The sequence below is a fragment of the Xenopus tropicalis genome, chromosome 3, assembly GCF_000004195.4.
Source record: "Xenopus tropicalis strain Nigerian chromosome 3, UCB_Xtro_10.0, whole genome shotgun sequence".
Lineage (NCBI taxonomy): Eukaryota > Metazoa > Chordata > Amphibia > Anura > Pipidae > Xenopus > Xenopus tropicalis.
Genome location: NC_030679.2, coordinates 67874684 through 67902336, shown reverse-complemented (window position 1 = coordinate 67902336; position 27653 = coordinate 67874684). Strand labels below are relative to the sequence as shown.

The following is a 27653-nucleotide window of genomic DNA, read 5'->3' as shown; positions in this document are numbered from 1 at the left end:
GGCTTCTCCTCCAGTCTTATGACTGTGTGAGAGCGTGGGATTGGGTGAGTGCTACAGGTTTTACCTATTTATATGTTGATTTTAAGTGTACATATGGTCTTGACAATGGTCTTAGAAGAAGACTGAAACGTTGGCCTGATACATTTTCAAAATGACTTAAATAAAGAATCTTGATTTTTATTTTTAAAGGTTCCTGGAGTGCACCTGTTTTTTCCTGATTTTTTGCATAACCTTGCATAATCTGGTAGCACCCAGGTCATTCGGTCTGTTGGTGTGCTGAAAACCTATGGATTTTATATATACATACATACACACTCTATGAAGGACCAGCAGGTCCCAAGGGGGACTGAAACATCAGATTCCAGAGATGTAGTGTGAAATAAAACATTTATACGTTAGATTGAAGAATGTAGTACAGGTTCTTCACGGCATACATTACCATTTAGGTTCAGCATCCACTGAAGTTCTTTGAGTGTGGACCCTTTGGGATATATGTATATTTATATATCTGAACCATGAATTAAATTAATGTATACATAGATATCTCAGTCTTTGTTAGGTGAAACCCCAAATAAAGCCTAGGGTAAAATTCATTCATTCATCATTTCTGTAAAAGAATTTGATATACAGATATGGGAGCTATTATCCAGCTCTGGAATTATTTGACTAAAATAAAATTGATCCAATTATTTGGAACTTTCTGCATAATGGGTTTACAGATAACTGATCCCATACCTGTACAGGTATTATCCAAATAGGTTTCTTTCAATTTTCTGTGTGACTCCATTATGGCTAATGCCACAATAACCTGTTTCTCGGCCTGTGGGGCAAACAACCCCTCCGCTTGTATCTGCTCATTTTGACTAACAGGCACTGTGTCAGCCTGGGTTCGGACACATGGAGTGAATTTCAGTGTGAAAATTCATACCCACGCGTTTCCACTCTTAAGTCCTCTCCATCTGCCTGCACCCAGGCTGACACAGTGCAAAGACACAAGCAGACGCGAGCAGAGGGGCTGTTTCTTGGTCTGCACTTATATGAAGCTGAGAAGCAGCCCATTGTGGCACTAGCCTTTCTCTACATATTGACACAGCACATGGATTATTTTTGTATATATCAAGCACCATGAATTTATTATTATTATTATTATTATTATTAATTTATTTATTTCATTTAGTCAAATTTAAGAATATTGTTTATTTCAGTTCAGAATATAACATGTATATGATATATAATATATATACGCATACAGAGAACAAAGATTTGGACTGGCGATAAAACTCTCACTGAGCACTATTATTCTATTAAACATTGTTGACATAATGTCTTTCTAGAAGGGGACTGACCACATACCCACAATTTACAGTTCCAATATTTACCTGTGCAGTGTTTTACAGAGTGGTGTACCCCTCCCCATCTTTACTTCTGGGTGACCCAGCCTTTTTTTTATACCTAATCATGTTCCTGACCTGTTGCCAATTGGTGAGATGTTCCACCAGGTGTTTTTCTGTTGCAGGTATCAAACTGAAAAAAAAAATGCAAAACAAGCATATATTTACATACACAGATTGGTGGAATGCAAAAATAAAGGACAGATTTATCAAAATGTAATTTTAGAGCTCAATACATAAAAACTTACCAATGTTCTATTTATCCCTATGGGATTATCAAATGGTGAATTCTAACTTTCACCCACTGATAAATACACTTAAAAATCCCATAGTAATGAACAGAACATGGGTGAGTTTTTATGCATTAAGCTCTAAACTCACATTTTGATAAATCTGCCACTAAGGGCTCTGGCACACGGGGAGATTAGTCGCCCGCGGCAAAACTTCCTGTTCGCGGGCGACTAATCTCCCCGAGTTGCCTTCCCCCTGCCATCCCACCGGCGAACATGTAAGTCGCCGGCAGGATGGCAGACGCGGCGGCGCGATTTTACGCAAATCGAAATCGCAGGTGGGATGGCAGGAGGAAGGCAACTCAGGGAGATTAGTCGCCCGCGAACAGGGAGTTTTGCCGCGGGCAACTAATCTCCCCGTGTGCCAGAGCCCTAAGAGTCAAAAATAAGGTTTAATGCTATCATTCTCTATTGCCCAACTCTCTAAGCTGACTGGAGATAGTACTGTATAATTGCCTAAAAAAAACAGTTTAATTTTGTTACACCAATAAATGTTTCTCTGGAATCACCACAGCCACCTCTGATAACATTGAATTCCACTGGGTCTAATAAAGGGAGAGTTAAAGTGTAAGCCAAAATAAAAGTAGAGAGCACTCATTAAAGTGAGGAACTAAAGGTCCATTCTTGCTGGATAGCATCTAACTGGTTATGAATGAAATGAGGCTGTGTGTTATGAAGCTGTTCACACTTTATTTGCGTTACTTGTTTAATGTTTACATTTCAAAATAGAAGTGTAACTGGCAGGAGTGGAACTAAAGTAGTACAACATTAAAGGTGTTGTCCACCTCTAAATGAACTTTTAGTAAGATGCAGACATTAATATATTGAGAACAATTTGCAATTGTATTTTAGTTTTAATTTTTTGTGGTTTTTCAGTTATTTAGCTTTTTGTTCAGCAGCAGCTCTTCAGTTTGGAATTTCAATAGCTATCTGGTTGCCAACATTTAAATAGTCTGCAGTAAGTCACATTGCAGACCATGCAGAATAAAACTTCATGGCTAATCTCAATCAAACACAAAACAAACATCAAATGATCTCTCAACAAGTGACAGGGCAAAACTATCTAATTAACAATACAATTTTATTTGGGCTAATTTAAACATTTAGTACAAATTCCGATACCGTGAAAAGCCATGTATTTATCCTAAGTAAGGAATTATCCATCTCCCATTGAGAGTTCAGTCCTCTAAGGTCCAAGGTCAGGTCATAAGTGAGCAAACGTCTGCAAGCTTACACTGCAGTTACTGGTACAATGATGGCTAGGCTGTGGATTAATACAGGAATGCATTTTTCTGTGAACTAAAAGACTAATCTTCACAAAGACTGACATTCACCCCAAAATGTTTTAAACACCCCAGATAAACCATCAGCATCAAAAGGCATTAACATTTTTTCAGAATTGCCCGGTCACTTGTTGAGAGATCATCTTGGTTTTTGTTTTGTGTTTGATCGAGATCAGCCATTAAATTTATTCAGCATGGTCTGCAATGTAATTTACTGCAGATTATTTAAATATTGGCAGTAATAAAATACTATTTCTATCCATCCTTTGTAAACCACAAATGGGACATATATAAGGATGTACATATTATAAATACTCAGGAAGACAAGGCAAAGTGGTTAGTGGTAGATGAATGGTTCTGCAGGAGCCTTGTGTATTCAAAACAAGAAGTATAAAAAAAATATATGTTTCAGAATATTGAGATTAGAGGAAAGCTAGCTTGGATATTTGCTTTGTCTGCACAATAAAATCCTTGAGTTTATAGACAATCTGGTGACCAGGGACAGGAAGAAGCACTGGTCCATGCTGTAATGAGGCCTGGATAGATTTGCCAACCATAGTCCTATATTTTAGAGCCCAATGGTTAGACATCTTTGCTGTCTCTCATTATCCCTTTAAATGAGATAAGTGGCATATTCTTAACTTATGGCTATGGCATATGTAGAGATCAGTCGCCTGTGATAAATCTCCTCTACCACCGGCAATAATGTAAATCACTGGTGGTAAACATTGTGATGCAACTTCGGGCTACTTCACAAAGCCAAAGTGACGCAAATGTTTTCCCTCCAGTGATTCACATAGCATAGTCTAATTTAGGACGCACTAGATTCAAACTTTAGTCCACAGGTCTCTGCTCTACAATACAGAGCACAGAGGCCTGCTGCTACTTGCACAATGCACCACACAGTGGGCAAAGAAAAAAAATGGCAGATTATGGCCTATTTTCTCACTTTGCATACTGTGTGGGGCATTGGTCATGAACCCTAGTTCGCACAGCCAACCTCCAAAATTCTGAGATTTGTACTCTGTTAATATTCTCCTGTAATCTTTTAACTTGATCTTACTGTGACAACGCACCAAGAAACATCTATTCTTCATATTTGGAAGAAAAATAACTAATTTTACAAATATGCCATACAACCATGATTGCTTTGGTATCTCTGGATTTTGGAAGTCTCTATAAAGCCATTTCTCAAAGTTTAACTAGATTTAAAACATAGTCTATGATCCTGAGAAATTAAGCAGCTCAATATTTTCAGCTTTACATCATAAGAACAAAGGCAGGCAACACAGGTGGATCTGTCAAAATGAATCATTCTGATTTTTCAGCCTGTGTTCCTAAGGATGGCACTGGAAACAAGTACATTACAGCATTTAAACTGGAACATATTTAGAGCAGATACTTGTAGCTACTGTATTATAATCAATGCAACTTGCACATCCACTCCCCTGGAAATCCAGCGTACAACATATTTCAAGGCCTCATTTGAAAACACTTGCATTTGCACTAGCTATTTTTTGGGTAAGGCATAATTGAACAATTTACTACAAGCCTGACCCAGTAGTGATGCCTTATGATCCCAGTAGGAAGTAGCATGCAGAAGGCATGTACAAAAAAAGATTATCTGGAAAGTATTAGCTCATTCCTCAACCTCTTCTTGTTAAATAATTTGAATATTTATAGGACTATCATTTGCTTCCCTCAAGCTGCTAACACTCAGCATCCAGCTCCTGCCTATTACGTTTACTGGTTTCATGGTTTATTGTATACATATAGAGAAGTCAGCTGTTATACCATTTTATTTTTTATAGGAATAAAACATCAGCTATATCAGTTGTATTGTAATGAGCTCCATTGTATAGTGCTACTCTTGTGAAGTATTGTAAGCATGCATGTGTGGAGACTTCCTTCCTTAAAACCCTAATGACACATAAGCAACATGGGGAACCCTAGCCATAACTACCTAGATGGCTTTATGTTATGAACAGCAAAGTATAGAAGTATAGAGATCTTAATCCCAGCTCTGTGGGAAAATGCATGTATCAAATATGTTTTCTTTACATTACCCAAGATTAAACTGTAATCTCTCTAGGAATCCTTTCATAGCATTGTATATAATAAAGTATGCAGCTACCATGTCTTTTATAGTAATGTGTGATATTCATAGGAATATTAACTTTGATATTTTTTGTATTAATGTAAATGGCTCATCATATTACAATAATGAAACCTTTGCAACAGAAATTCTGTGCCATAAATACAGTCAGGCTGCTGTGCCCCTATTTCCATGTGCTTCTGGGATAGTGTAAATGACCTGTGACTAAATATACTATATATTTGCAGCACTCTGTCACATAGGTCACAAAGCATATTTTACAAAATTATTTTAATACATTTATAATAATCTTAATGCTGCTATTATCCTACATGAGATGTATATTTCTTGCCACTCTCAGGCCACTGACCATTATTTCATCATTTCACCACACATGTAAATGGAATGATGAGCCAATCATATCTATGGATCTATGCAGTTCTGATTCAACTGATGACTGCCATGCATTTACCATTTCTATATGTAATGTTAGCCTGTCAATTGCACAACCATTTGATAAGCCAAATTGTGCTTACTGCGGCTCCACAGAAGTGCTGAGCACTAACATCCATCTGACACCTTACACTCTGATGCAAATCCTGTGGGGAAAAATGATCTTAACTGAGCTGGAAAGAATCATTTCATTTTAGAAAATAAATTCTTAAATCTAAAAGCACTGCAAAGTAAGTAAAGTTAAATAAGCATCTTTAAATTTTATGAACTAGAATAGATTGCGATATAATGAGCATTGTTAAAAAATGACATTTCTCCAATTCCAAATGTATTTGCATAGGAGTATTTAAAGATAAATTTGTTTAAAATATTTATCTGCCATTTTTATAAACATTCCTCTATAATGGTAAGAATTTTATGCCAGAAAAAGCACATATAATGATGATGACAATTAGCTGGTAGACTGTAGAACAGTCTACCAGCTAATGAAGGGCATCTTAAGCTGAGAACATACAGAGATGATTTAATTCCTGTTATGGAAGAGAGCATGTGTGCCACTCTCCATTGCCAGTAGCCTTTTTCCACTTAAAATTAAAATTGTTCAGCCACAGCATTCATTCTGGGTTCCACCAGTATGGTGTCTTTATGCAGGCCCCCAATGTTGCAGTGATCCCCAACCTTTCTTACTCATGAGCCACAGTCAAATGTAAAAAAACCTGGAGAGCAACACAAGCATCATACAAGTTCATGGAGGTGCCAAATAAGGGCTACGATTGGCTATTAGGCAGCCTCTATGCACACTATCAGCTCACAGGAGGCTTTATTTCGTAGTAAATCTTGTTTTTATTCAACCAAAACTTGCCACCAAATCAGGAATTCAAAAAATATCTACCTGGTTTGGGGGCACTGAGAGCAACATCCAAGGGGTTGGTGAGCAACATGTTGCTCACAAGCCACTGGTTGGGGATCACTACAATGTAGTGTACCATGTCAGGGGTAAGGCCTGGTTTTTCACAGGACTTATTTGTTGAGTCAATTTCTGACAGTACCAAAAACACATACAGTACATATAAAAACAATTGCAATTAAAGAAAATAAACACTCAGCCTGTGATTCTGGCTAAAATGTAATGCCTAAATTTGATCAGTTATAAACCATGGTCATTTTTTTCCTAATGGCTTGTGGAATGCATTCTACAAAAATGCTTTCAAAGGGCCCTGGATACAGTACAAATATGCCAAGAATTGTATTAATTGGCCTAATGCAAGGTGGCTGGGCACAGTTGGGGAAAGTGTCAGTTTTGGGAGAATCCCCATGAAGTAAGACTGTCTGCACAATTAGCTAACTTGAACTCTAACCCTTCTAGAATAATTAATGAATAACAGAGGGGATCAAGACAAAGACACAAAGTGATTTGGTGGGCGCTAGCAAGTAATACATCAAAGAATGCTGGTAATTGGCCCTGTGGCTTTCATTCTTTGCCCTATTTCTTTCAATTCATTGACTCAAAATAATAGGTTCAGGTTCATTATCAACAGGTTTAAGCTGTAAGTGCACAACACTTAAACAAAGCTATGATTGTAACTGGACTGGTGGCTAAGGAGAGAGTTTGAGCCCAAATCATTCTCCCTTAAAAGAAAAAGCATTAACCTAGCCACCAAGGTTCATACAACTATACAGGTTGTCTAGGGGAATCCGTTCTCAATTATAATGCTGGAGTACAGCTGGTATGGACAGGTATGTAAAATATTTTCTACTTGCTCATGGTAAAGGCCACTAAAATGTTTTCTAACTATCAGCTAAAGTTTATCTGTATTGCAACTTGTAACGTTGCCTTTAGTCTATTCTGTAAACTAAAAGTTATATGTGCTTGATGTGAACATGAATTCATGGTTATCTTAGGCCATTGTCATCTTCAGGTTAAAATCAAAAAGCTAATATGCTTAATGATATTGATCTGTGTAGATAATCTAGCTAATGTGATCAAAAGACCAGATTTGTTAAGTGAAACAAGACAGGGTATAATCAAATGCACTGATATTTACACATTCCTTTTGAGATATTCTCTATGAGCTGTGAGTATTATTATGTTCAGGAAATGTAATGGTTGAAATAAAAGTGCCATCTATTCTTTGCAGGTTTAATAATATGATTTTAGGTAGTGCTCTTTTGTTTTATACAAAGATCCTTTGGAAATAGTGTTATTAATTGCAGACAAACACTATAGTGGAAAATATTACCACCGTTTGAAAGGCTAAATAATAAACGTGATTGGAGATAGCACTATGTACTATGCCAGCATGTTTATACATTAACGTGTTAAAAAAAAAGGGGGTGGCGAAGTATAAAGTGTTTTTATACACACATGAATGCCAGAGTAAGCATTTTTTATACAAAAACAGTACAGACTTATAATAGATATTTTAAATGATGTAAAATAAAAAAGGGACCATATTTTTTAATGAAAAAACTAAAGCAATGTTTTGAAGATTACGTATGAATGCAGTTAGCGATGTTAGTAGTTTGAAAATATATAAAAGTTCATATAGTACATACAGGACAGGTATTGAGTCTATTATCTGGAAACCTATTATTTAGAAAGCTTAAAAAATGGCAAAGCCATTTCCTATGATTTCCCTTTCAAACAAACAATCTGATACCTTGTACATGATTTTGAATAAGCTAGAATAGATCCATGATGATGGGAAAACTTTTCTGTAAGGTTTTTAATGTATAAAACCTCAAGATGGAGGCTCCTATATTTCAGAAAAATCCCTTATCATGAGCACCCCAAGCTTGTGTTATGGGTCACCATAAACATAAACAAACAGCTTTATTATATTATATGGAAATGGCATGTTTTTTTAAATTATTGTAAAAACTATATTACTTTAGAAATGTTAATTTAAGAATTATGCTAAAGAAAAACTTGTTGGCCTTTTTATTTTTCTAGTTTTATTCTAGCATAACCATGAATCATATATAAAGACATTTATCTCAGTGTGCATGTAGGATTACGTTATATTATCCAATATTTTGAAGAGATTCTGTAATTTTTTGGTGTACTTTTAATTTCTAAATTACGCTGTTTACATAGCTAATAATTTACTCTACCATTTAAAATTTTATTCTTGAACCTACAAATGTATTTTTTTAGCTGTAATATAGGTGTGTAGGCAGCCATCTCAGTGCATTGTGCCTGAGTCTGAGCTTTCAGAAGGAACCAGCGCTACACATTAGAACTGCTTTCAGATAACCTATTGTTTCTTCTAATCCATGAAACTGGAGTAGTCATACTTTTTTTTACTGTTGAGTGCTATTTTGATATCAACCACTTTTAGCTGATTGGCTGCTGGGGAGGGGGGAAGGGAAGAGGGTGATATCACTCCAACTTGCAGCATAGCAGTAAAGAGTGACTTAAGTTTATCAGAGCACAGGTCACATAACCATGGCACCCTGGGAAATGAAGAATATGACTAGCCCCATGTGAAATTTCAAAATTAAATTTAGAAAAATATGTCTGTGTTTTTAAAAAACAGATTTTAATGCAGGATTCTGCTGGACAAGCTTTATTAACTGATGCATTTGAAAAAACATGTTTTCCCATAACAGTATTCCTTTAATGGAAATTCTTTATAAATTTGTATATCAGACTGATTAATTATATAATTTGTGAATCATTACCATGGATATTATATTGCATGTATTAATTAAAATTATGTATTTTTGGGGAATTTGACTACTTGGTAAATGAGCTGACACACCCAGCACTACAGTGCTATTAGGCATATGGCAAAGGGGGCATTTTCTCTGCCAAAGTATTTTAACCTAACAGAAAAACAACTGAAACCAATTATTTTGTCTCCCACCCTTGCATAACAGCATTTACCTGCCCAAACCCATCTGTATTACCTGTGTCATGCAGTTCTACTTGAACTTGGAGATGGAGGGTCAGTGTTTGCTAACATATACCTAACTAGAACAGACTAAATTTGGCTTAACCTCCAATAAGAGAACTATAATGGTGAAATTTTTGCTCCCGTGCTGCTTAAATTATTTCTATTATTATAGGCCAGCTGTATGAAGTTGATGTAATTTAGTAGTAAAGGAGAGCCCAGCTGAAAGACGACTGTCTTTCTCTGTTTCAGTTCTCTCCCTGATCATCTGTTATCATCTGTTATGTATTGTTGGCAAATTATTACTTCAATCATTTTATAACAAACAGTGGTCTTATAATAAATTCACAAACAAGGTTTAGACAATACAATAGTATAATTAGAGCTACAGCAAGTAGGACAGTTTCAAAGGTACTTGTGTTTACCAACTCTTTTTGGGGGCTTTAGCTTTCTACAGGGCCATCTGGCCTATTTGGACCAATAGCCACAGTATGAACATTGAGGTGTATATTTATTTAGCGTATATGTAAAGAAGCCTCAGTGCCAAAACATTGGCTGACCCAACTTACCCATGTCTAGTCATGACTGCACTGAATAGAGAGCTGGTGTATATGATCCCTATCATGCTGTGCACCATGCCAGGCAATTGTTTTATGTATGCAGAATGACATAAAGTAGCCCAATGACCCGTAGTGAAATGTAGGGAAGCAGGGGCATGACAGAGCAGTAGGGCTGACGTAGCCACTCCCAGTTAGAGGGGATTGGTGGATTCGTAGCTGCAGGGCATAACATAAACAAGGGGTATAAGTAGTGAAAAACCGTTCCTGCTTCTCAATCCATTTTAGGCAGCATAGTAAAACGCCCACCCTCCCTCCCTACATGGGTGGAGGCACTGAAGTGTTGTTGGCGGGGTGATTGAGTTTGGGGAAAACAATGGTTAGGTTAGGAAGGGAGTTTAACAGTTAATTGGGGCTGGCACACCTGGAACCTCAGGGGTAAGAAAGTGGAGTGGAGGTGAGTTTTGTTGGGTAGGTGGTTCTGGGCTAGAAGGGCAGCTGGCGGCGCCAGTTGTGCTGCACAGTTATTGGCTGGTTACGGTGTATGGTTCTTTAAGAGTTGGTTGTTTGTTATACAAACATTTGTGTTATGTTAGACTGTGTTTATGAGATGTTTTTTGTATGATATTTGTTCTCTATGATATGTTTTAAATTAAAACTTTGGTTGTTAGTAATAAATGTTCTGCGGCCATTTTCATCCCAAGAATTGGTGTCCGTGTGTTTATTGGGGATGGTAAGTAAAGGAGGTGAGGAAGGGTTTTGGTTGGGAGAGGGGTGGGGCAAGATCTGACATTGCTCATGTCATGTGCCATCTGGAATCTGTTAGGATTTTAATCTTATTCTAGAAAATCTGTGTTGTCTATAACTAGCCAAATCATCTACCAAGGTTCATTAGCAATCTAGTTATATTCTTAGTATTCTTAGTTGACTTGTTAGATTAGGGTTGTTCATCCAGCAGCTCACTCACTATATATTAAATCCTCACTACACAATTTCAAATATTTCATTGCATTTTTTATTGTAAATACTTGTACCATTATTGCTCACTTTTATTATATTTAATATTTGTATTTTTTTTTTGTCTATGAAAAGTTGGGAGGAACACAGGTCAAAAAAATTTCATTACAGTAATGATGCTTCATTGTTATTTGTATATGACAATAAAACTTGAAACTTGAATATAGCAATAACAGACATCAGCTGTGAAAGAATTGTCAAAAATAAATATATGTTTGTGTGTTTTATATTCCATTTCTCCAATGAAAGACTCTATGGGACATATTTATTATAGCATGTAAGACAACACCATCAGTGTTGTTGCCCATAGCAACCAATCAATCTTTGCTTTTGTTTTCTAACTTGTAGGTGACCATTCAAATCCTTTGGTTGGTTTGTTACCTTGAGACACAAGTGATGGAAAACTCTCCTGTAAACCAGTTCAACTTTATTTGTGTGACTTCAGTACAGCACACAGTTTTGGCACTCTTCTCCTTCTTAAAGGAACAGTAACACCAAAAAAGGAAAGTGTTTTAAAGTAATTAAAATATAATGTACAGTTGCCCTGTGCTGGTAAAATTGGTAAGTTTGCAACAGAAACGATAATATAGTTTATATAAATGAGCTGCTATGTCAACACGGGGGCAGTCATTGAAGTTGGGAAAAAGGAGAAAAGGCACAGGCACATAGCAGATAACAGATAAGCTTTATCTGCTAAGTAACCTGTGCCTTTTCTCCTGTAAATGGCTGCCCCCGTGGCTACACAGAAGCTTTATTTATATAAACTATAGTAGTCTTTCTAAGGAAAACACACCAGTTGTACCAGTGCAGGGCAGGATTACATTATATAGTAATTACTTTTATACACTTTCATTTTTTGGTGTTACTGTCCCTTTAAGCTTTCCCTGACAATGACTTCTTTCCCTTACCTTCTCACTGCCAAAATGGCTACTGCATTTCCTGTTCCTCTTTCCTTTATTTACTTTTCTTTCTCACACTGCTTTATTACTTAACCTTAGAACACACTGCCACCTAGTGGCTAAAATAATTTGTATTAACTATTACTATTTCACATCCTTACAGGTTGTTATGGGCAACATCACTAGTGTTATTGGCTTACACACTATAAAAAATATGTTGTGTATAGTAGTGGATATGTTGGGACTATTAAAGTGTATGCAGTGTGGACTAACTTTCAGTAATGAACTTTATCAATTGATGAAATCACAGAAGCGTTTTTTTTTGTGTGCTAAAATACTATCTATTAGTAGCTCCAGCTTAGTACTATCATTATCATAAAATCTTAAGCTTATTATATAGATATGTATATCCTCCAACCGAGTTGCACTCCGTATATGTAAAACTTAGCTTTTATTAAAGCATGCTTAAAAAGCATATACAATCAAGTCCATAGTAACATGAGAGTGAGTACTTATCCATCCAATTTGCCACATCTACGCAATTTTGGGAATATCACATCTCCTTTCTCAAGCGTGTTACCGTGGCCATCTCACATCATATAGAGCACATTTATTTGAAACTCCATGTATAGACAAAACAGAAGTGATGTAGCGGGTCACCGTGGAGACAGAATGAACATATGATGCATCACACGGAAGCCGGTACACCAGCTCCGTAACTCTGCCAAAACATTAATGTAAATAGTATAAATTAATGACATGAGTCATTGAAGCCCAAAGTCTCTCATATAACAAAAACATCAAATTTAACAGTATTTGTAAACCACTAAATATAAGGTTATTTGTTTATTATAATGGGACACTATATACAGTATATACATATATTACAAAAAAAGGTGCAGATCAAAATTCCTATTTAACCCTTTAGGGGCCAGCGCATCAAGGCGGTATATCCATTTCACAATGTTTTTTGAGACATTGGGTATGATCGCCTCCCTTTTTCAGGGGCGAAATATGTTGTATAACACGGAATCTCAAATCATCCAAAGTATGTCCCATCTCTAGGCAATGTCTATAAACTGGAAGGGTTCTATTACCGGTGTTCACTGTGGACCTGTGTTGCGAGAACCTATCCCTGACTTTTTGGGTAGTTTCACCAATATAAATAAGATTACATGGACACAGCAGCATGTACACCACAAAACTAGTGTCACATGTATTGTGTCCACAAATTTTAAAAGATTCACCTGTAAGAGGATTGTTAAACTCAGATCCTACCATAACAAAATTGGTGGCCATAGGATGGTAAATTTCCTCGATATGGGGGGGACCTCCCCTATTACCAATATACTACCTACAGTACCACCCCTCCGAAATGACATCATAGGGGATTTTTGAAAAACTGAAATCGCTATATATATTTATGCCTGGGTGCAATCTTCAAATTGATGGACAAATGTAGACCGTCAAAGAAGCCGCTCTCACAGGACTTTTTTTTGTTCAAAAAACACTTTTATTCTTCATAAGACCTGTGAGAGCGGCTTTTTCGACTGTGTGTATATATATATATATATATATATATAATCAGTCAATATGAAGTTAGCTCTAAAATATAGAAATGCCCTTTCCTATAGTGTTCTTTTTAAACAAATAATTTAATTTTTTTAATTTCTAATTGTTATATGACAGTACCTCACATATTAATTTTAACTAAGCAAGCATAAATCCACAGTCCTATTTTTGCAAAGTATTTAAATGTATAATAGCAGCCTTAAGGCATGGTACTCCAAATCATGGAACGTTGCAAGCATTCCGGATAACAGACACCATACCTGTGATAGTGATCATAGTGCAAATGTTTCTGTGCTACAAAGAAGTTCTGCTAACTTGAATAACCTTTCTAATATGTTGGGGTTGAACTGTTTGCTACATAGCCTTACACAATGCCCATATTGATGGCAGGCATGCTAACTTTTATTGACCCAAAGCTTTTTCTGTGTCTTTCAACTTCTATAATGTAATCGTTTTTCTGTTTCAAACAGTGTTTAAAAACAACTTCAAAAAATGATGAAAAAACAGTTTGACCGTCTTGCACAATTACGGCTTAAGCCATCTCTTATGGGACGTCATGGCTGACCCTTGTTTAATTCATAGTAAATGTGGGCTCTGTTTCAACTTTAATTACATATCTTTAGGCTATTTAGTCTGCTGGATATGGAGCCTAGTGCAATGTCTTTTTTCAGCTACTTTGAAGATACAATATAATGATTAGACCATCTTTCTATAAAGAAAAAGTGCAGCATAGTTATGTGTCTTTGTTTTAGGAAAATTAATTTAAATTTGCAATTACAACTTATTAAATAACCACTAAAGGCCATACTAATTGCTTGCATGCTTCTAGCTTTTAAATTAAATTATTTCTACTAGCTATAGCGAGCGATACAAAACTTTGCTTTTTTTTCTTTTGTCCTAAATGTATGTATAATAGCATATCTGGAATTGCTGAATTACTTTAAATTATTGGTTTTGGTTATTTTACTTGACAAGTGTCTCATTCAGATATTTCTGTATGTAAAAAAATATGTTTTGACAAATATACAATAAGAAACCTTCTCAGAAATTAGGTAATTTTAATGAATCATCAGTTTAATTTCTAATAAATATTTCCTTAGCTAGGTATGGAGACACAGTCCACACGGTATTATATTAAAATCTATTTGTCGCTCAGTAATGTAAGTGTAAAAAAAGGACATATTTTACTAAAGATTCTCTGTCCCTCCACAACTAACCTCACTTTTGTAATAGTATGTAGTGGTGTGTGTTATATACACACCCTATTGACAAAATGCTTGGCATCTATTTACAGTACAGAAGAACAGTAACAGCACCTCTTGTCTTTGTAGATTAAAATGCCTTTATTGCAAAGTTTTTTGGGGCAAACAACAACAGCAGCAACGTTTCGGATCACATAAGACCTTTTATCAAGCTTGATAAAAGGTCTTATGTGACCTGAAACGTTGCTGCTGTTGCACTAAGTAAATGACCCCTACATGCCTGGACTGGCAATCTGTCGATTCTGGCAAATGCCAGAGGGGCTGCTGTAAGATGCTGTAGGCAATCACTATTAAGTGTACCTGTGGGGGGCTTTTTTGTCCTCTGTGTACTTGAAATGCCAGGGTCTATTATGAGCGTCTTCCAATTGCTATTATAGCCAGTACTCTTTACTAACTGTCTAGTCAAGGGAATGATTACACAATATCTGCAGACAGTGGTTGCACAATGTCCCCGAAGCTACTTTGATGTAACTACTATTGATTTAACAGGCAGATTTTAAACTGCCACCAATATGTATTACTAATAAAAACTGTGCAATAACTGACAATAAGGGATACTGTAGCAAAGGTTACAAATAAAGATGGGGAGAAGAATATAGGTCTAAGCAGGTAGAATAGAGAAACACTGAGCATTGGTTTGCGTTAAAGGGGTAGTTCACTTTAAAGCAAATTTTTAGTATGTAATTTATATTGTCCTATCAGCCAGAAAGCAGCATAGAAGGCAAATTGGGAGAAAAAAAGAAATAACAATAATGTTAAATCTGAATTCCTGCAGCTAATCTGTTTTTGGTTGCAGGTATTAGTGACCCTTTATGACCAGAAGAAGCACAATAAGAATGCTACTAATTTACTAAACATAAAAAAATAAAGACTAGCTGAAAAGTTTCTATAGTAGGTATAGCTTTCATTTTATAACAAGTTATTTTGATGCTTAGCTTCCGCTTCAAGTGAGCTGACTGAATTTCTTGTTGACAAATTAATTTATTGTATAGTCAGAGATGTATCATTTCTTTTTCTCCCATCCCTGCTATCCTGTCTTTGCCTTTATGTACATCCATGTAATGTAATTCCATCCCTATAAAGATCGATCAGTTTAACTTGTTTTGGTATTTCTAAATTACATTTACCTACTCTTTTTTTAAAATGTATCGCTCCCTCCTTTGATTACATTTTCTGCTGATTATGTGATCCTGTCCTAAATTCCTAATAGAATTAGTTGGAAGTACAACACGTTTCATGATTTTGAAGTTGACAGAGTTTAAGATCACGAGTATAATTATACTGAATATTGCCAGCTTGCTGGAGTACTTATTTATTACATTCTACAATTATGTTATGTATGCTTTTCAAAACTCTAATTTATATTTTGATTTATAAAAGCCTTTTTGATAACCTAAGGGGCATATTTATTATGCTGTGTAAAAAACGGCGAGAAAATTCGCCACACATCGCCAGGCTTTGCCGTGTAAAAATGGCGTAAAATCGGCGTAATTGTTTTACAAGTTTTTTCTTCCACTGGAACTTATGGAAAATAACAGCGTAATATCCGGCGTAATATCCGGCATTCAGATGGCAATGTTTTCCATTTATTTTACGCAGCTATTTACTCCGTTTTTTCGGCGAATTAGTTTTACACAGCATAATAAATACGCCCCTAGTGTACATTTTGTTGTCCACAATTACCAAAGAGCCTGTTACTTGTTTTAATCATGATTTAAAAACACTGAGCATAACCATAACACATATACACACATCAATGCATGTGCATCCTATACCCTCAATTAGGCTAAGCTTGTTCCTGTCTTTAATTATATATCGCAACCCATACCGTGGTGATCACAGAATATGATTCCCAGAAGCCTTGTCTGTCTCTGCATTGTCTGCATTGTCTGTGGGTGCACAAAGATGCTTAAAATATGTGTCTGTACAGGGTCCTTGGATTTTACTTTAGTATTTACAATTCTTTGGCACAAATTCTGATGTCATTCTTCCTTGCACATAAAGTAGCCATCGGAATGTATGTGTCCAATGTAATTGCTGCATTTTGCACTATTTTAAAATTGATTATTTAATTCAAAGATGTTGGATGCAAGGAGTATTTTTTTAAATGCAATAGGTGAACAACCAGGCTTATTTTTTTTTTACTGCAAGTGCAGTTGTGGTCATGCAAACTTGCCAGAAGTTGTGGCATAAGAAAATCCCGTTTCTTTAACTTCCCTGTTGTTGTGCTCAGAGCTGCTTGGTCCTTTCCACCTCCTGTTCCACCTATTGAAGCAGGGGAACCCACCACCTCCACAGTGAATTTGCACCTAAAGAATGGACGCACATCACTGTAACTGTGAACATCAGAAGGGATGCATTGAAAATTCTCAAAACAGTTGCATCCATTTGCAATGAATAGTGTAATGTTATATTCTTTATTAGACAGTTATTACGTTGCAAAGCTTTGGTTGTCCTGAAACATATATGTGAAGGCCTCTTGCCTCACTAGATAAACTTTTGTGCTTTCCTTCTCCTGTATGCAATGTAAATTAATGCAGTGATCTCCAGGTCACCCTCAGTGACTCCCAGTAGCCCCAACCCTTTGACTCTGGCACAGTGGATATATAATTTAATTACACATTGGTCCATCATAGTACATCATAGTGACTCAAGTTTTTCATGACATAGTGACCCCAGAAGTAATGGCATAGAATCCAATATTTCATAACAAGGTAACCCAGGTCACCAGCAGTGTATGATACAGTGGTCCCAGCAATATATGACACAGTACCTCCAGAGTATCATAACACAGGAACCACTGTAATATATGACACAGTACCTCCAGGATATCATGGCACAAGAACCCCTGTAATATATGACCCTAGAGTGCCCCTATAGCACTAATGCCAATTCAACCCCTGTCCAAATCATTATATCAGGTAGGCGCCCCAATAAAATATTCTGCCAATGATTGTATACGTGTTGAGAATGAATCCATTCTGCTGAATTGCATTAGAGACATGTGCATGGAATCAGATTGGAAGTTGGGTCATTTGGACCTATCCAAGGAATATGACTGTGTGATGACTCTCTGTACCTGTGTGGCCAAAAGTATCTGCCACTGCGTATCTATCCAAAGGTACTTTCCAGTTGTATTTGTTTTTAATTTCTGTATTTAGCCATTTTTGCTCTCCAGTCTGGAAAGAAAAATCTATCTTTATTGTAATTTTTTTTATGTATTTTTTGTGAATAAATGTTTGGGGCCTGTTATCCAGATTGCTTGGGACCTGAGGTTTTACAGATCAGGGGTCTTTCTGTAAACTGGATTGTCATACCTTAAGTCTGCTTAAGATCATTTAAACATTAAATAAACCCAATATGATTGTTTTGCCTCCAATAAGGATTAATTATATCTTAGTTGTAATCAAGTACCAGGTACTATTTTATTATGACAAAGAAAAGGTAAGTCATTTTAAAAAATGTGAATTATTTGCTAAAAATCAATCAATCATGGGTTTCCAGATAATAAATTGCATACCTGTTTTAATAATTATAGACTTTAAAGTTAGTGTTTAGGGTAGGTTCTTTTTTAACCAACAGAAATAAAACAGGATGAGGCCTTAAATCCAGTCTAGTCAAATCATGTGGTGATTAATAGGGATGCACCAAATCCCAGATTCAGTTAGGCGAAACCAAATCTAAACCCTATGTAATTTAAAAAATTTGCAGTTTGTGCTGTGTGCACACAGGCATATTTGAAATGGAAATGGAAATAGGCAGCATGTGAGCGGCTCACATGCTGCCTATTTCCATCCAACAGGTTTGGATTCAATTTGGTATTCGACCGATTCCATACCCAAGGGATTCGGTCAAATGCCGAAATCAAGGTTTCGGTGCATCCCTATCACTTTTAGACCAAACAGGCCAATTGTGATCCAGGACAGTCTGTCAAATATGCCTGTTCGATGGTCAGGCAGATCTGTTCACTTCAGCCCCAGACTGAACCATAATTATCCATACCATACACTATCAGGGCCGCCATCAGAAACTCTGGGGGCATGCACAGGTTATTTATATGGGGCCCCCCATGAACACAAGAATGCAGTACCCAAATTTTGACCAGGCCCCTTGTGTGTGCAATATAAACAGCTGTCATTACTCTGTAATAAGCAGTTCATATAAAGAGTTCCATTGATTAATGTGTTAATAAGTCGTTCAGTTTATTGGGGGGTCAGTGGAGTTTGCCCTAAGTTTAACTCCTTCCTACCTACCTACTTCTGTTCTACTCTGTCATTGTTTGATATGGAAGTTACGTAAATTTTCGCATTAGTTACTTAAACTGCGTAAGTTTAGGGGCCCCAATAATCTTGCTGTGGGGCCCAATAACTAGTAGTCATTAGTAGTTCATAAAAATAGTAAAAATATATAATGTGCTAATAAGTCAGTAATTTAAATAGGGGGTCAGTGAAGTTTATTTGTAAGTTATGCAAGTTTGTTGGAAAGTAGTGTAAGTTGAGCAGGTGTAGGGGCCCAATGATGTTGCTGTGGGGCCCAATAACCAGTCATTCCCCTGCTGGAAAGTTCATGTAGGAGACACTGATATAATTCAGTAAATAGCTCCCAATATAAACAGCTGATATAATAAGCTATAATAAGCAGTTCATAAAAATAGTTTAAATGAATAATTAATGAGCTAATAATTAAGCCAGTTCATTGGGGGCAGTGGGATTTACCTTCAGTTGTTTAATTCATTGGTGATGAGTGGAGTTTGCCCCTGCCTGCCCCTTCTCTGCATTGTCCTTTGCTTGTACGCAAGTTATCTAAGTTTCTAGGCAAGTTCAATCAGTTTCTTAAGTTTATAGACAACTTTTACAAAAGTTATGTAAAATTAACGTAACTTTATGCATAACTTACACAATTAACGTATCTTTCACAACAAGCCTGAGGTCCCCTTCCCAGGGGCCTTGCACAACAGTACCCCCTCTCCCCCTGATGGTGGCCCTGTATACTATAACCTGGTAGTTTCGTAACACAAAGATAGTGGGCCTGAGTTTCTGTAAATAAAGTTATAATAAATAATAAAATATTTCCATGTCTTTGCTTGTAGAAAAGATGCTCAAATGACAAAGCTTAGTTAAGTACTAGCTATTCATTACTCTTTTTTAAAATACATATGCATGCTTTTGCTCAGGATGACAAGAGTTCAAATCCGGCTTCCAGGCACTTAACTAAAGTTGTGTATTTTTGTTGTCAGTATATCTTGCTTTCTATATATATGTGTGTGTATAAGGCCCATTGTATTATACATATTTGTTAACTCTTGTAAAGGCATCTAGTATTTTTTTGGAAGAATTTCTAACAAAGTATCTATTCTTTTGCTGATGTAATCTAACATATTACTTTACAACCATGAAACCATGTTACAGCTTTTGTATGCAGTTAATTCAATGTTCTCAGAGCAGCCAATCCAAATGAGATCTTCCAAAATTTACCATGCAGGTCACTGAGTGTACTTTAAATCAATCTTTGTGTGCTCTAAATAAGTTTGGTTCTTAGATTTTGGTTTTCCTTTTATCTACAGGGTGTTTACCAAATAATTCATTCATTCATTCATTTTAAAAATATAATTTCATGGTTGAACTTAATTTCCACCAGCAGATTTTATTAAATAAACCTTACTAGGAATAGTGATAAATGTCATGGGAACTGCCAAAGTCAGAGGCTTTATTTAGAAAACTAGAACTAGCTTATTTAGAATGGTCATACAAAAGGAAAAAATGTTTTATGTTCTCTTGTGTATTCAAAGTTTGTAAGCTACATATATTGTAAAATTTGGGCACACAAAAAACATTGTTTTCTCTCATTTACCTATATTAATTAACCTCCCCTTTATAGATGCAATATGCCTGCACTTAATTTATAAATAGGAAAACAACAATTGCAGGCATAGTATATGATATATACAGATAGATAGATTATAGATAGACAGACAGACAGATAGAATATTGTGATTCCTCTTTGCAATATTGAAATCCCTTTGACCTCACAATTTTAATAAACAAGAATTTCTAAACTATGGTCAGGCTGCTGCCATGCCTTCTATGCTCTACAGCAGTGATCCCCAACCAAGTGGCTCGGGGGCAACATGTTGCTCACCAACCCCTTGGATGTTGCTCTCAGTGTCCCCAAACCAGGTAGTTATTTTTGAATTCCTGACTTGGTGGCAAATTTTGGTTGAATAAAAAACAAGATTTACTACCAAATAAAGCCCCCTGTAAGCTGATAGTGTGCATAGAGGCTTCCTAATAGCCAATCGTAGCCCTTATTTAGTACCTCTATTATGATGCTTGTGTTGCTCCCCAAGTCTTTTTACATTTGACTGTTGCTCACGAGTAGGAAAGGTTGGGGACCTCTGCGCTGCAGCAACTATTCTCCTTCTATTATTAGCCTCACTGCAGATTAGGATAAAGTTTGTGGTTATTGATATTTAATAGTATTCTCTGTGACACATATTAATGCTTTATTTAAAAAATATCCCAAAAAAATTTCAAGATTAAAGCTACAATATTTGAGTCCCAAAAAAGATTTGCTCAGTTGTAGGTGTTATAATATTTTATATACCTTTTTATTGCATTTTTATGTACAAACTCTGATTGTCTTAAAACCATTTTTTGAATAAACCCTCATATGTAATAAAAGGTACTAAGTATGCTCAGAAGCAGTAACCCATAACAACCAATAAGATGTTTAATTTTAAACAGGTGACCAGTAAAGTCTACAGGTATCTGCTGATTGGTTGCTATGGGTTACTGCACCTTGGCAAGCCTTTTATTACATAACCCCCAATGAGCATAAACACTGCAAAGTTGCCTGATGCAAAGGCTTCAAACACTAAGGAGCAGATTTATCAAAGGTTATGTTTTTTTCTGCAATTCATAATTTATTGCGCTTAAAATCTCAATTTTCTTTATTCTTTATTCTTTTTTCTTTATTTACCATTTATTATGCAGCAAAGGCATTTTTGTGGCCCTTTCACTTCAAGATATTCAATTATTTTAAATTTTTGGGGGGAGCAATTTGTGTTATAGGCATGTAAAGTTCATGATTCAAGGTATTCTCTTTTATTAACACACTTAAGTATCTGCGTTTTTTTTTGTCATGCTTTTGAAAAATGTAAGTTTAGTCATGGTTGAAAAAACCTCCAAAATTACAAAAATTTAAATTATGATAAATCTGCCTTCAAAAGGGCAGATATGTAAAAAAAATCAGTTGGTGTTTTTTCTCTAAAAAATGCTGAGAAAAAAGAGAAAAAAAGCGTGAGTATTTCCTGAAACCTCAAATAGTCAGGATTTAATAAGGGAAAAAAACTGCAAAAAGTCACCAGAAAACACTCTCCAAGTAAAAGCTGATGAGGTTACATAGAAGTCAATGGGAAAATTCTCTAACAACTTTATTAATGTATCTATTTTCTTGATTTATTCAAACATTCATGTTTTTCAGCCTCAGTTTTTTTCCTGTGAAAAATTGCACCCAAGGCACTGCTCAAGGAAAAAAATAAAACAGAAGTCACTTGCATTTTGTTGACGTGTTTTTCCCATGCACATTTTATTTTTGCAAACTCAAATTTTATTAAATAAGGCTCCAAGAGTGTTGCCAACTTTCCTCAATGGACTGTTATTGGTTTTGTGTTTCTGTCCCTAGATATTCTTGACCCTGGAAAAGTCATTCTTTTTTAAAGACAAACAAAAGAAAGGATTTCAGTAATCCTATAAATAGAAATTAGTTCCAAGTGTTTGCTGTTGTTCTATAACCTATAATTATTAAATGGGGGTTCTTTAAATACAGTCCAATTAGGTACTTACATGCCAAGTGACATAAGGTAGGCTTGATACTTTGGGTCAGATTTATCAAAATGTGAGTTTAGAGCTTAATATATAAAAACTCACCCATTCTCATTGATATGGGATTTTTAGAAGTGTATTTATCAGTGGATAAAAGAGTTCACCAATTAGAACATACACTTTAAAAATCCCATAGGAATGAATAGAATGTGGGTAGGTTTTAATGTATTAAGCTCTAAACTCACATTTGAATAAATCTGACCCTTTATGTCCCCTTGTGCATAGCTCATGTGTGGTCAAGTGGATTTATTTTCAAATGCTGGCACCAATATGAACAATTTATAACCAACAACATATTAAAGAAATGGGAGCCACTGAATGTACTTTGAATTGAATGTGCAGTGAACATTTCCACAGTGTCCTGCTGTGCACTTTAATCTGTATCTGCTGCTGAGTGTCACACATGCTATTTCTGACCTCTCTGCATTAGCAAAAAACATTGTGCGTGCACCTTTGTTTGCTCGCCCAAACAGTATATGGTGTTCTGCATTGACTTAGGATTGATACAAATAAGAGAAGTGGTAAATGACTTTTTATGAATCAATGGCAGATGTTTCCCTTTTTGTTTTTTTATTCCTCTTTTTTTGTTTCCATTCTTCTTCGACAAAATCCGCATTGTGCAATAAAGTGTTACCTTGTAGTGTCTGACATTTAAGTTAGTGATTAGGAGGGCTCATTTTTTTCAGCAATCTCGGTCATTTCTTTTGGTCATTGCTTGAATCAAAGTCTTGAGGTTTTAAAGGGATTTAATTGGAATCCAACCCATATTCATTTAAAAAATAGAAAACAAATTGGCCATTTAGCTTAAGTTACTAAGTCTGAGCCCTGTAATTAATGAGTGTTATGGTCCATTGGGTTAGGGAGAGCACAACATAATATGTGGTGTTATATAAAAAAGAATTAGCATTTTTCAACCTATCCACTCCCAGTGCCCCATTCCTGATTCTGTTGCCAGACACACCAACTAAGGAATCTCATTTGAGTATATTTATACAGTACAGGTATGGGACCCCTTATCCGGAAACCTGTTATCCAGAAAGTTCCAAATTACGGAAAGGCCATCTCCCATAGACTCCATTTTAAGGAAATAATTCACATTTTAAAAAATATTCTCTGTAATAATAAAACAGTACCTTGTGCTTGATCCCAACTAAGATATAATTATATATATTAATCCTTAATGGATGCAAATCAATCCTATTAGATTTAATTAATGTTTAAATGTTTTTTTTTTTAGCAGACTTTAGGTATGGAGATCCAAATTACAGAAAGATCCCTTATCTGGAAAACCCCAGGTCCCGAGTGATCGACTAATATAGCAGATGGGGCTTAATAGAATAATAGAATATAAATAAATATATAGATTCCTTTTTTGCATCTGCTGCAAATAGCCTCAAAATGTTGGACATAATACTACTATTATGTCCAACATTTTGAGGCTATTTGCAGCAGACGCAAAGAAGGAATCTATATATTTATTTATATTCTATTAAGCACCATCTGTTTTATTAGTCTATCAAGTCATGCTAGAACACAAATGTAACATTTGCTCTTATTAATGTCACAAAAGTTGAATCATCATCAACAATGTGTAGCATTTTAAATCTGCTAGCAGGCCTATTTGTAATAAATTCTAAATACTACCTAGCAGGATTGCTAATAGGGGACTGGTGGTTGGGCTTGTGCTTTTGTGCAGGCCATATAGTTATAGCACTTAATATTCTCAACCCAGCAGCAAATAATAAATCCTTTCAAATCCCATTGCATTTTATTGGTTATGTTTTTGAGCTTGTCTTATTTCAAGCTGTAAAACATGATGGTTACACTTCTGCCTAACAGTTTAATTTATCTCAGTGACCAGTGGGGGATTGTAAATTGCATTTGTCCACTTCCTTTCTAAAAAAGCAAAAGCATGGCTAAAAAAGCAAATTCTACATTTCTAACATAATGGAGGACTAATATCTACATATTAGTGATGAGTGAATCTGTCTCGATTCACTTCCCTGAAAAATTTGTGAAACTCCATAAAAAAACATATTGTTGCCTATTTTGACGCACAACAAACTTTTTCACTGTGAATTTTCCCAGATGTTTCTAAATATATATTCTGTGTATCCAAAATCTGTTGTAATTCCCAGTAGTGATGAGTGTATTTTTTCGCCAGGCATGGATTCACAGTGAATTTCCGCATTTCGCCATGGTGAACTGTTTCGCGAAACTTCTGTGAAAATTCGCTGCAGAAAAATTTGTTGCACGGAATTTTTTGTCAAGCGTCAAATTGGGCGCAGTCACCTCAAAAAATGCGGGCAACAAAAAATAGGCACGGTCAACAAAAAAGACGCAGGCAACAAAAAAAAGTGCGACAAATGCAAATTTTTTGCCGTTTTGCAAATTTTCTTGCCATTTCGTGATTTTTATTGCGAAGCGAAATGGGACAGATTCGCTCATCACTAATACCCAGCACTTTCCTTTAGTACTTTGCGTAAACTGGAATTTTGAGAATGCTGGGAGTTGTAATCCAGCAGTACATTTTGGGAATCTCTGACTAATGGATATCAAGCCAACTATACCTTTGAGATTTTCTATTTGAAGTGATTTTATGGATCACTTTCTTTTTTCAGCATCTGCAAAGTCTGGTTACACTCTTGTTTCTTCCATATATAAAAGCTATACTGTTGGGGTTTGGCTTTCTCACAGCCATTTGAAGTATTTTCATAAAAGTGTTCTGATTGTCTATACTTGTATATGTAAAAGAATACCCTATATTAGTGCTGTCTAACTGGTGGCCCGCCTCTGTGTGGCCCCCCACCTGTCTTGCTGCTTTGATGGCTTACTCTTGTGTAAGCTTTAAATGGTATCAGTACTGTGATTAACTGCCCCCCCCCCCCCCCTGCATGGTTCTCACCTCAGATTCAGGCTGTAATCAGGCTGTATTGTTTAAATATGTAATCCCCTGTGTTGTTCACACCTTTTAATCCCTACATTGTTCACCCCCTGCAGTGTTCACACCTCAGGCTCAGACTGTAATCATCCACATTGTTCCCCTGTTCACACCTCAGACTGTAGGAGCAGGAGAAACCCACAAATAATCCCTGCACACTACAAAAAGAACATATTCTGAGGTGGTACTGCAATTAAAAAGTTTTTTAATATATAGTTATTGTGCAGACTGTAGGAGCAGTGCCAGCATTGTGTCACTGTATGCTGCCTTTGTGTGCCATACAGACAGGCAGCATAGGCAGAGTATGGCACACACAGGCAGGGTAGGGAAGGCAGAGTATGGCACACACAGGCAGGGTAGGGAAGGCAGAGTATGGCACACACAGGCAGGGTAGGGAAGGAAAAGTATGACACACACAGGCAGGGTAGGGCAGGCAGAGTATGGCACACACAGGCAGGGTAGGGAAGGCAGAGTATGGCACACACAGGCAGGGTAGGGCAGGCAGAGTATGGCACACACAGGCAGGGTCGGGCAGGCAGAGTATGGCACACACAGGCAGGGTAGGGAAGGCAGAGTATGGCACACACAGGCAGGGTAGGGCAGGCAGAGTATGGCAGGTTTTTGCTGTACTACAACCATTAATATGGGTATGGTCATGTGATAACACGGTGTAGTTTCAAGTGGGTGCGGTTTCAAAAAGGGGAGTGGTCAAAACTGGCTTCCATTATCGGCCCTCCACCACGTAGGTCGGAAAAATTCCGGCCCTCGGTACCACAGAAGTTGGACAGCACTGCCCTATATGTACTGTAGTCATGTTTCCCTTAGTTTCTACCATATATTAAAATGGCCCTACAGCTGTTATAGATTTGCACTACAAATGCAAGCATTACCCACAATCTGCGATGTAGTGAAATTCTACTTCCAGAAAGTTGGAGAGTCAAGAGTTTGGCACCTCTGATATACTGTACTATATGAAGAACTGTTTTATACACTACATTATTTGCTATTTATTGTATTAGCTTCCATTTAGTCTGTACCTGGCAATCCAATATGGATTCATGCAGCTTAATTGGGATCAAGTACAAGGTACTGTTTTGTTATTACAGAAAAAAGGAAATCATCCAACAATTTGAGTTATTTGTTTAAAATGGATGGTTTTCCTATAATTTGGAGCTTTTTGGATAATGGTACCTGTACCTGTACTAGAATAAAATATAACTTAAAAGTATCCATTTTTAAAAATGACACAATCCAGTGTTTTGTATAGTTTATTTATATATTTACAAACCTTTTAGTAGTCAACCTTCTTAAAAATGATTCTTAATATGCAAATATTCTGGCATATGATTACAAAAGCACAATTATCCCCGAATACCTAGGGAAATATACTAAGTTTAATTTGATAGCCATACAGAGCAATGAAATCAGGCTGACCTTTTAGTCTATTTATCTTTGTAAGCTATTTCCCCATAAAATGCTCAATCATTGCTTCCAAGTGTTACTTGAGTCAGGTTTTAGGAAGTACATATTAGTGTGGTGCTTGTGCATGATTCACTTCTTTATTTCCCCTCTTGCAAAGTCTCTGCCAGCTTACCCATACATTCCGTTTGTACTTCACAAAGATGGTAACCCTGATACAAATCCACTCCGTTCCGGTATGTAACAAAGCTTTGAATGTATCTGTATATATTTATTTGAAGTATGATGCACTGCGGGTATGAGACCTATTATTCCCAATGGTTGGGACCTGGAGTGTTTCAGACTAGGGTTTTTACATAAGCAGGGATCAGCAATATGGATTCATGCAGGTACAATTAAGTACAAAGTACTGTTTTATTATTACAGAGTAAAGAGAAATAAAGGAAATTATTTGCTTAAAATGGATTTCTTGTATTTCTGAAGTTTATGGTCACTGAATTTCCAGATAAGTGATCCATTATAAGTATAGATATTTACTCTTTTGTTAGGCATGTTAGTGAAACTATTTGATTCTATTTTGTCACTGTTTATCTGGACCATGTTAGACATATTTATTCACATTGAATAAAGGGTCTTTCAGTAATGTGAAGCACCATGCTTTTAGGCTACTTAGATATTTCATTGTTAAAAACCAT

The 27653-nt window shown here is 36.2% G+C and overlaps 1 protein-coding gene across 2 annotated transcripts in view; it reads left to right on the top strand.

Moving 5' to 3' along the window:
* The window catches only part of tfec (transcription factor EC), an 85550-nt gene that overhangs the window by 19087 nt on the left and 38810 nt on the right, over positions 1-27653 (top strand). Inside the window, exon 1 of one of the 2 annotated variants that reach the window (XM_004912982.4) lies at positions 27119-27194. The exons of the other annotated variant lie outside the window; for it this stretch is intronic. Coding sequence (XP_004913039.1) covers positions 27162-27194 — 33 coding nt within the window. The 5' untranslated portion in view covers positions 27119-27161. Of the gene's footprint in view, positions 1-27118; positions 27195-27653 lie in introns of those variants that run through there. 2 annotated transcript variants of the gene reach the window in all.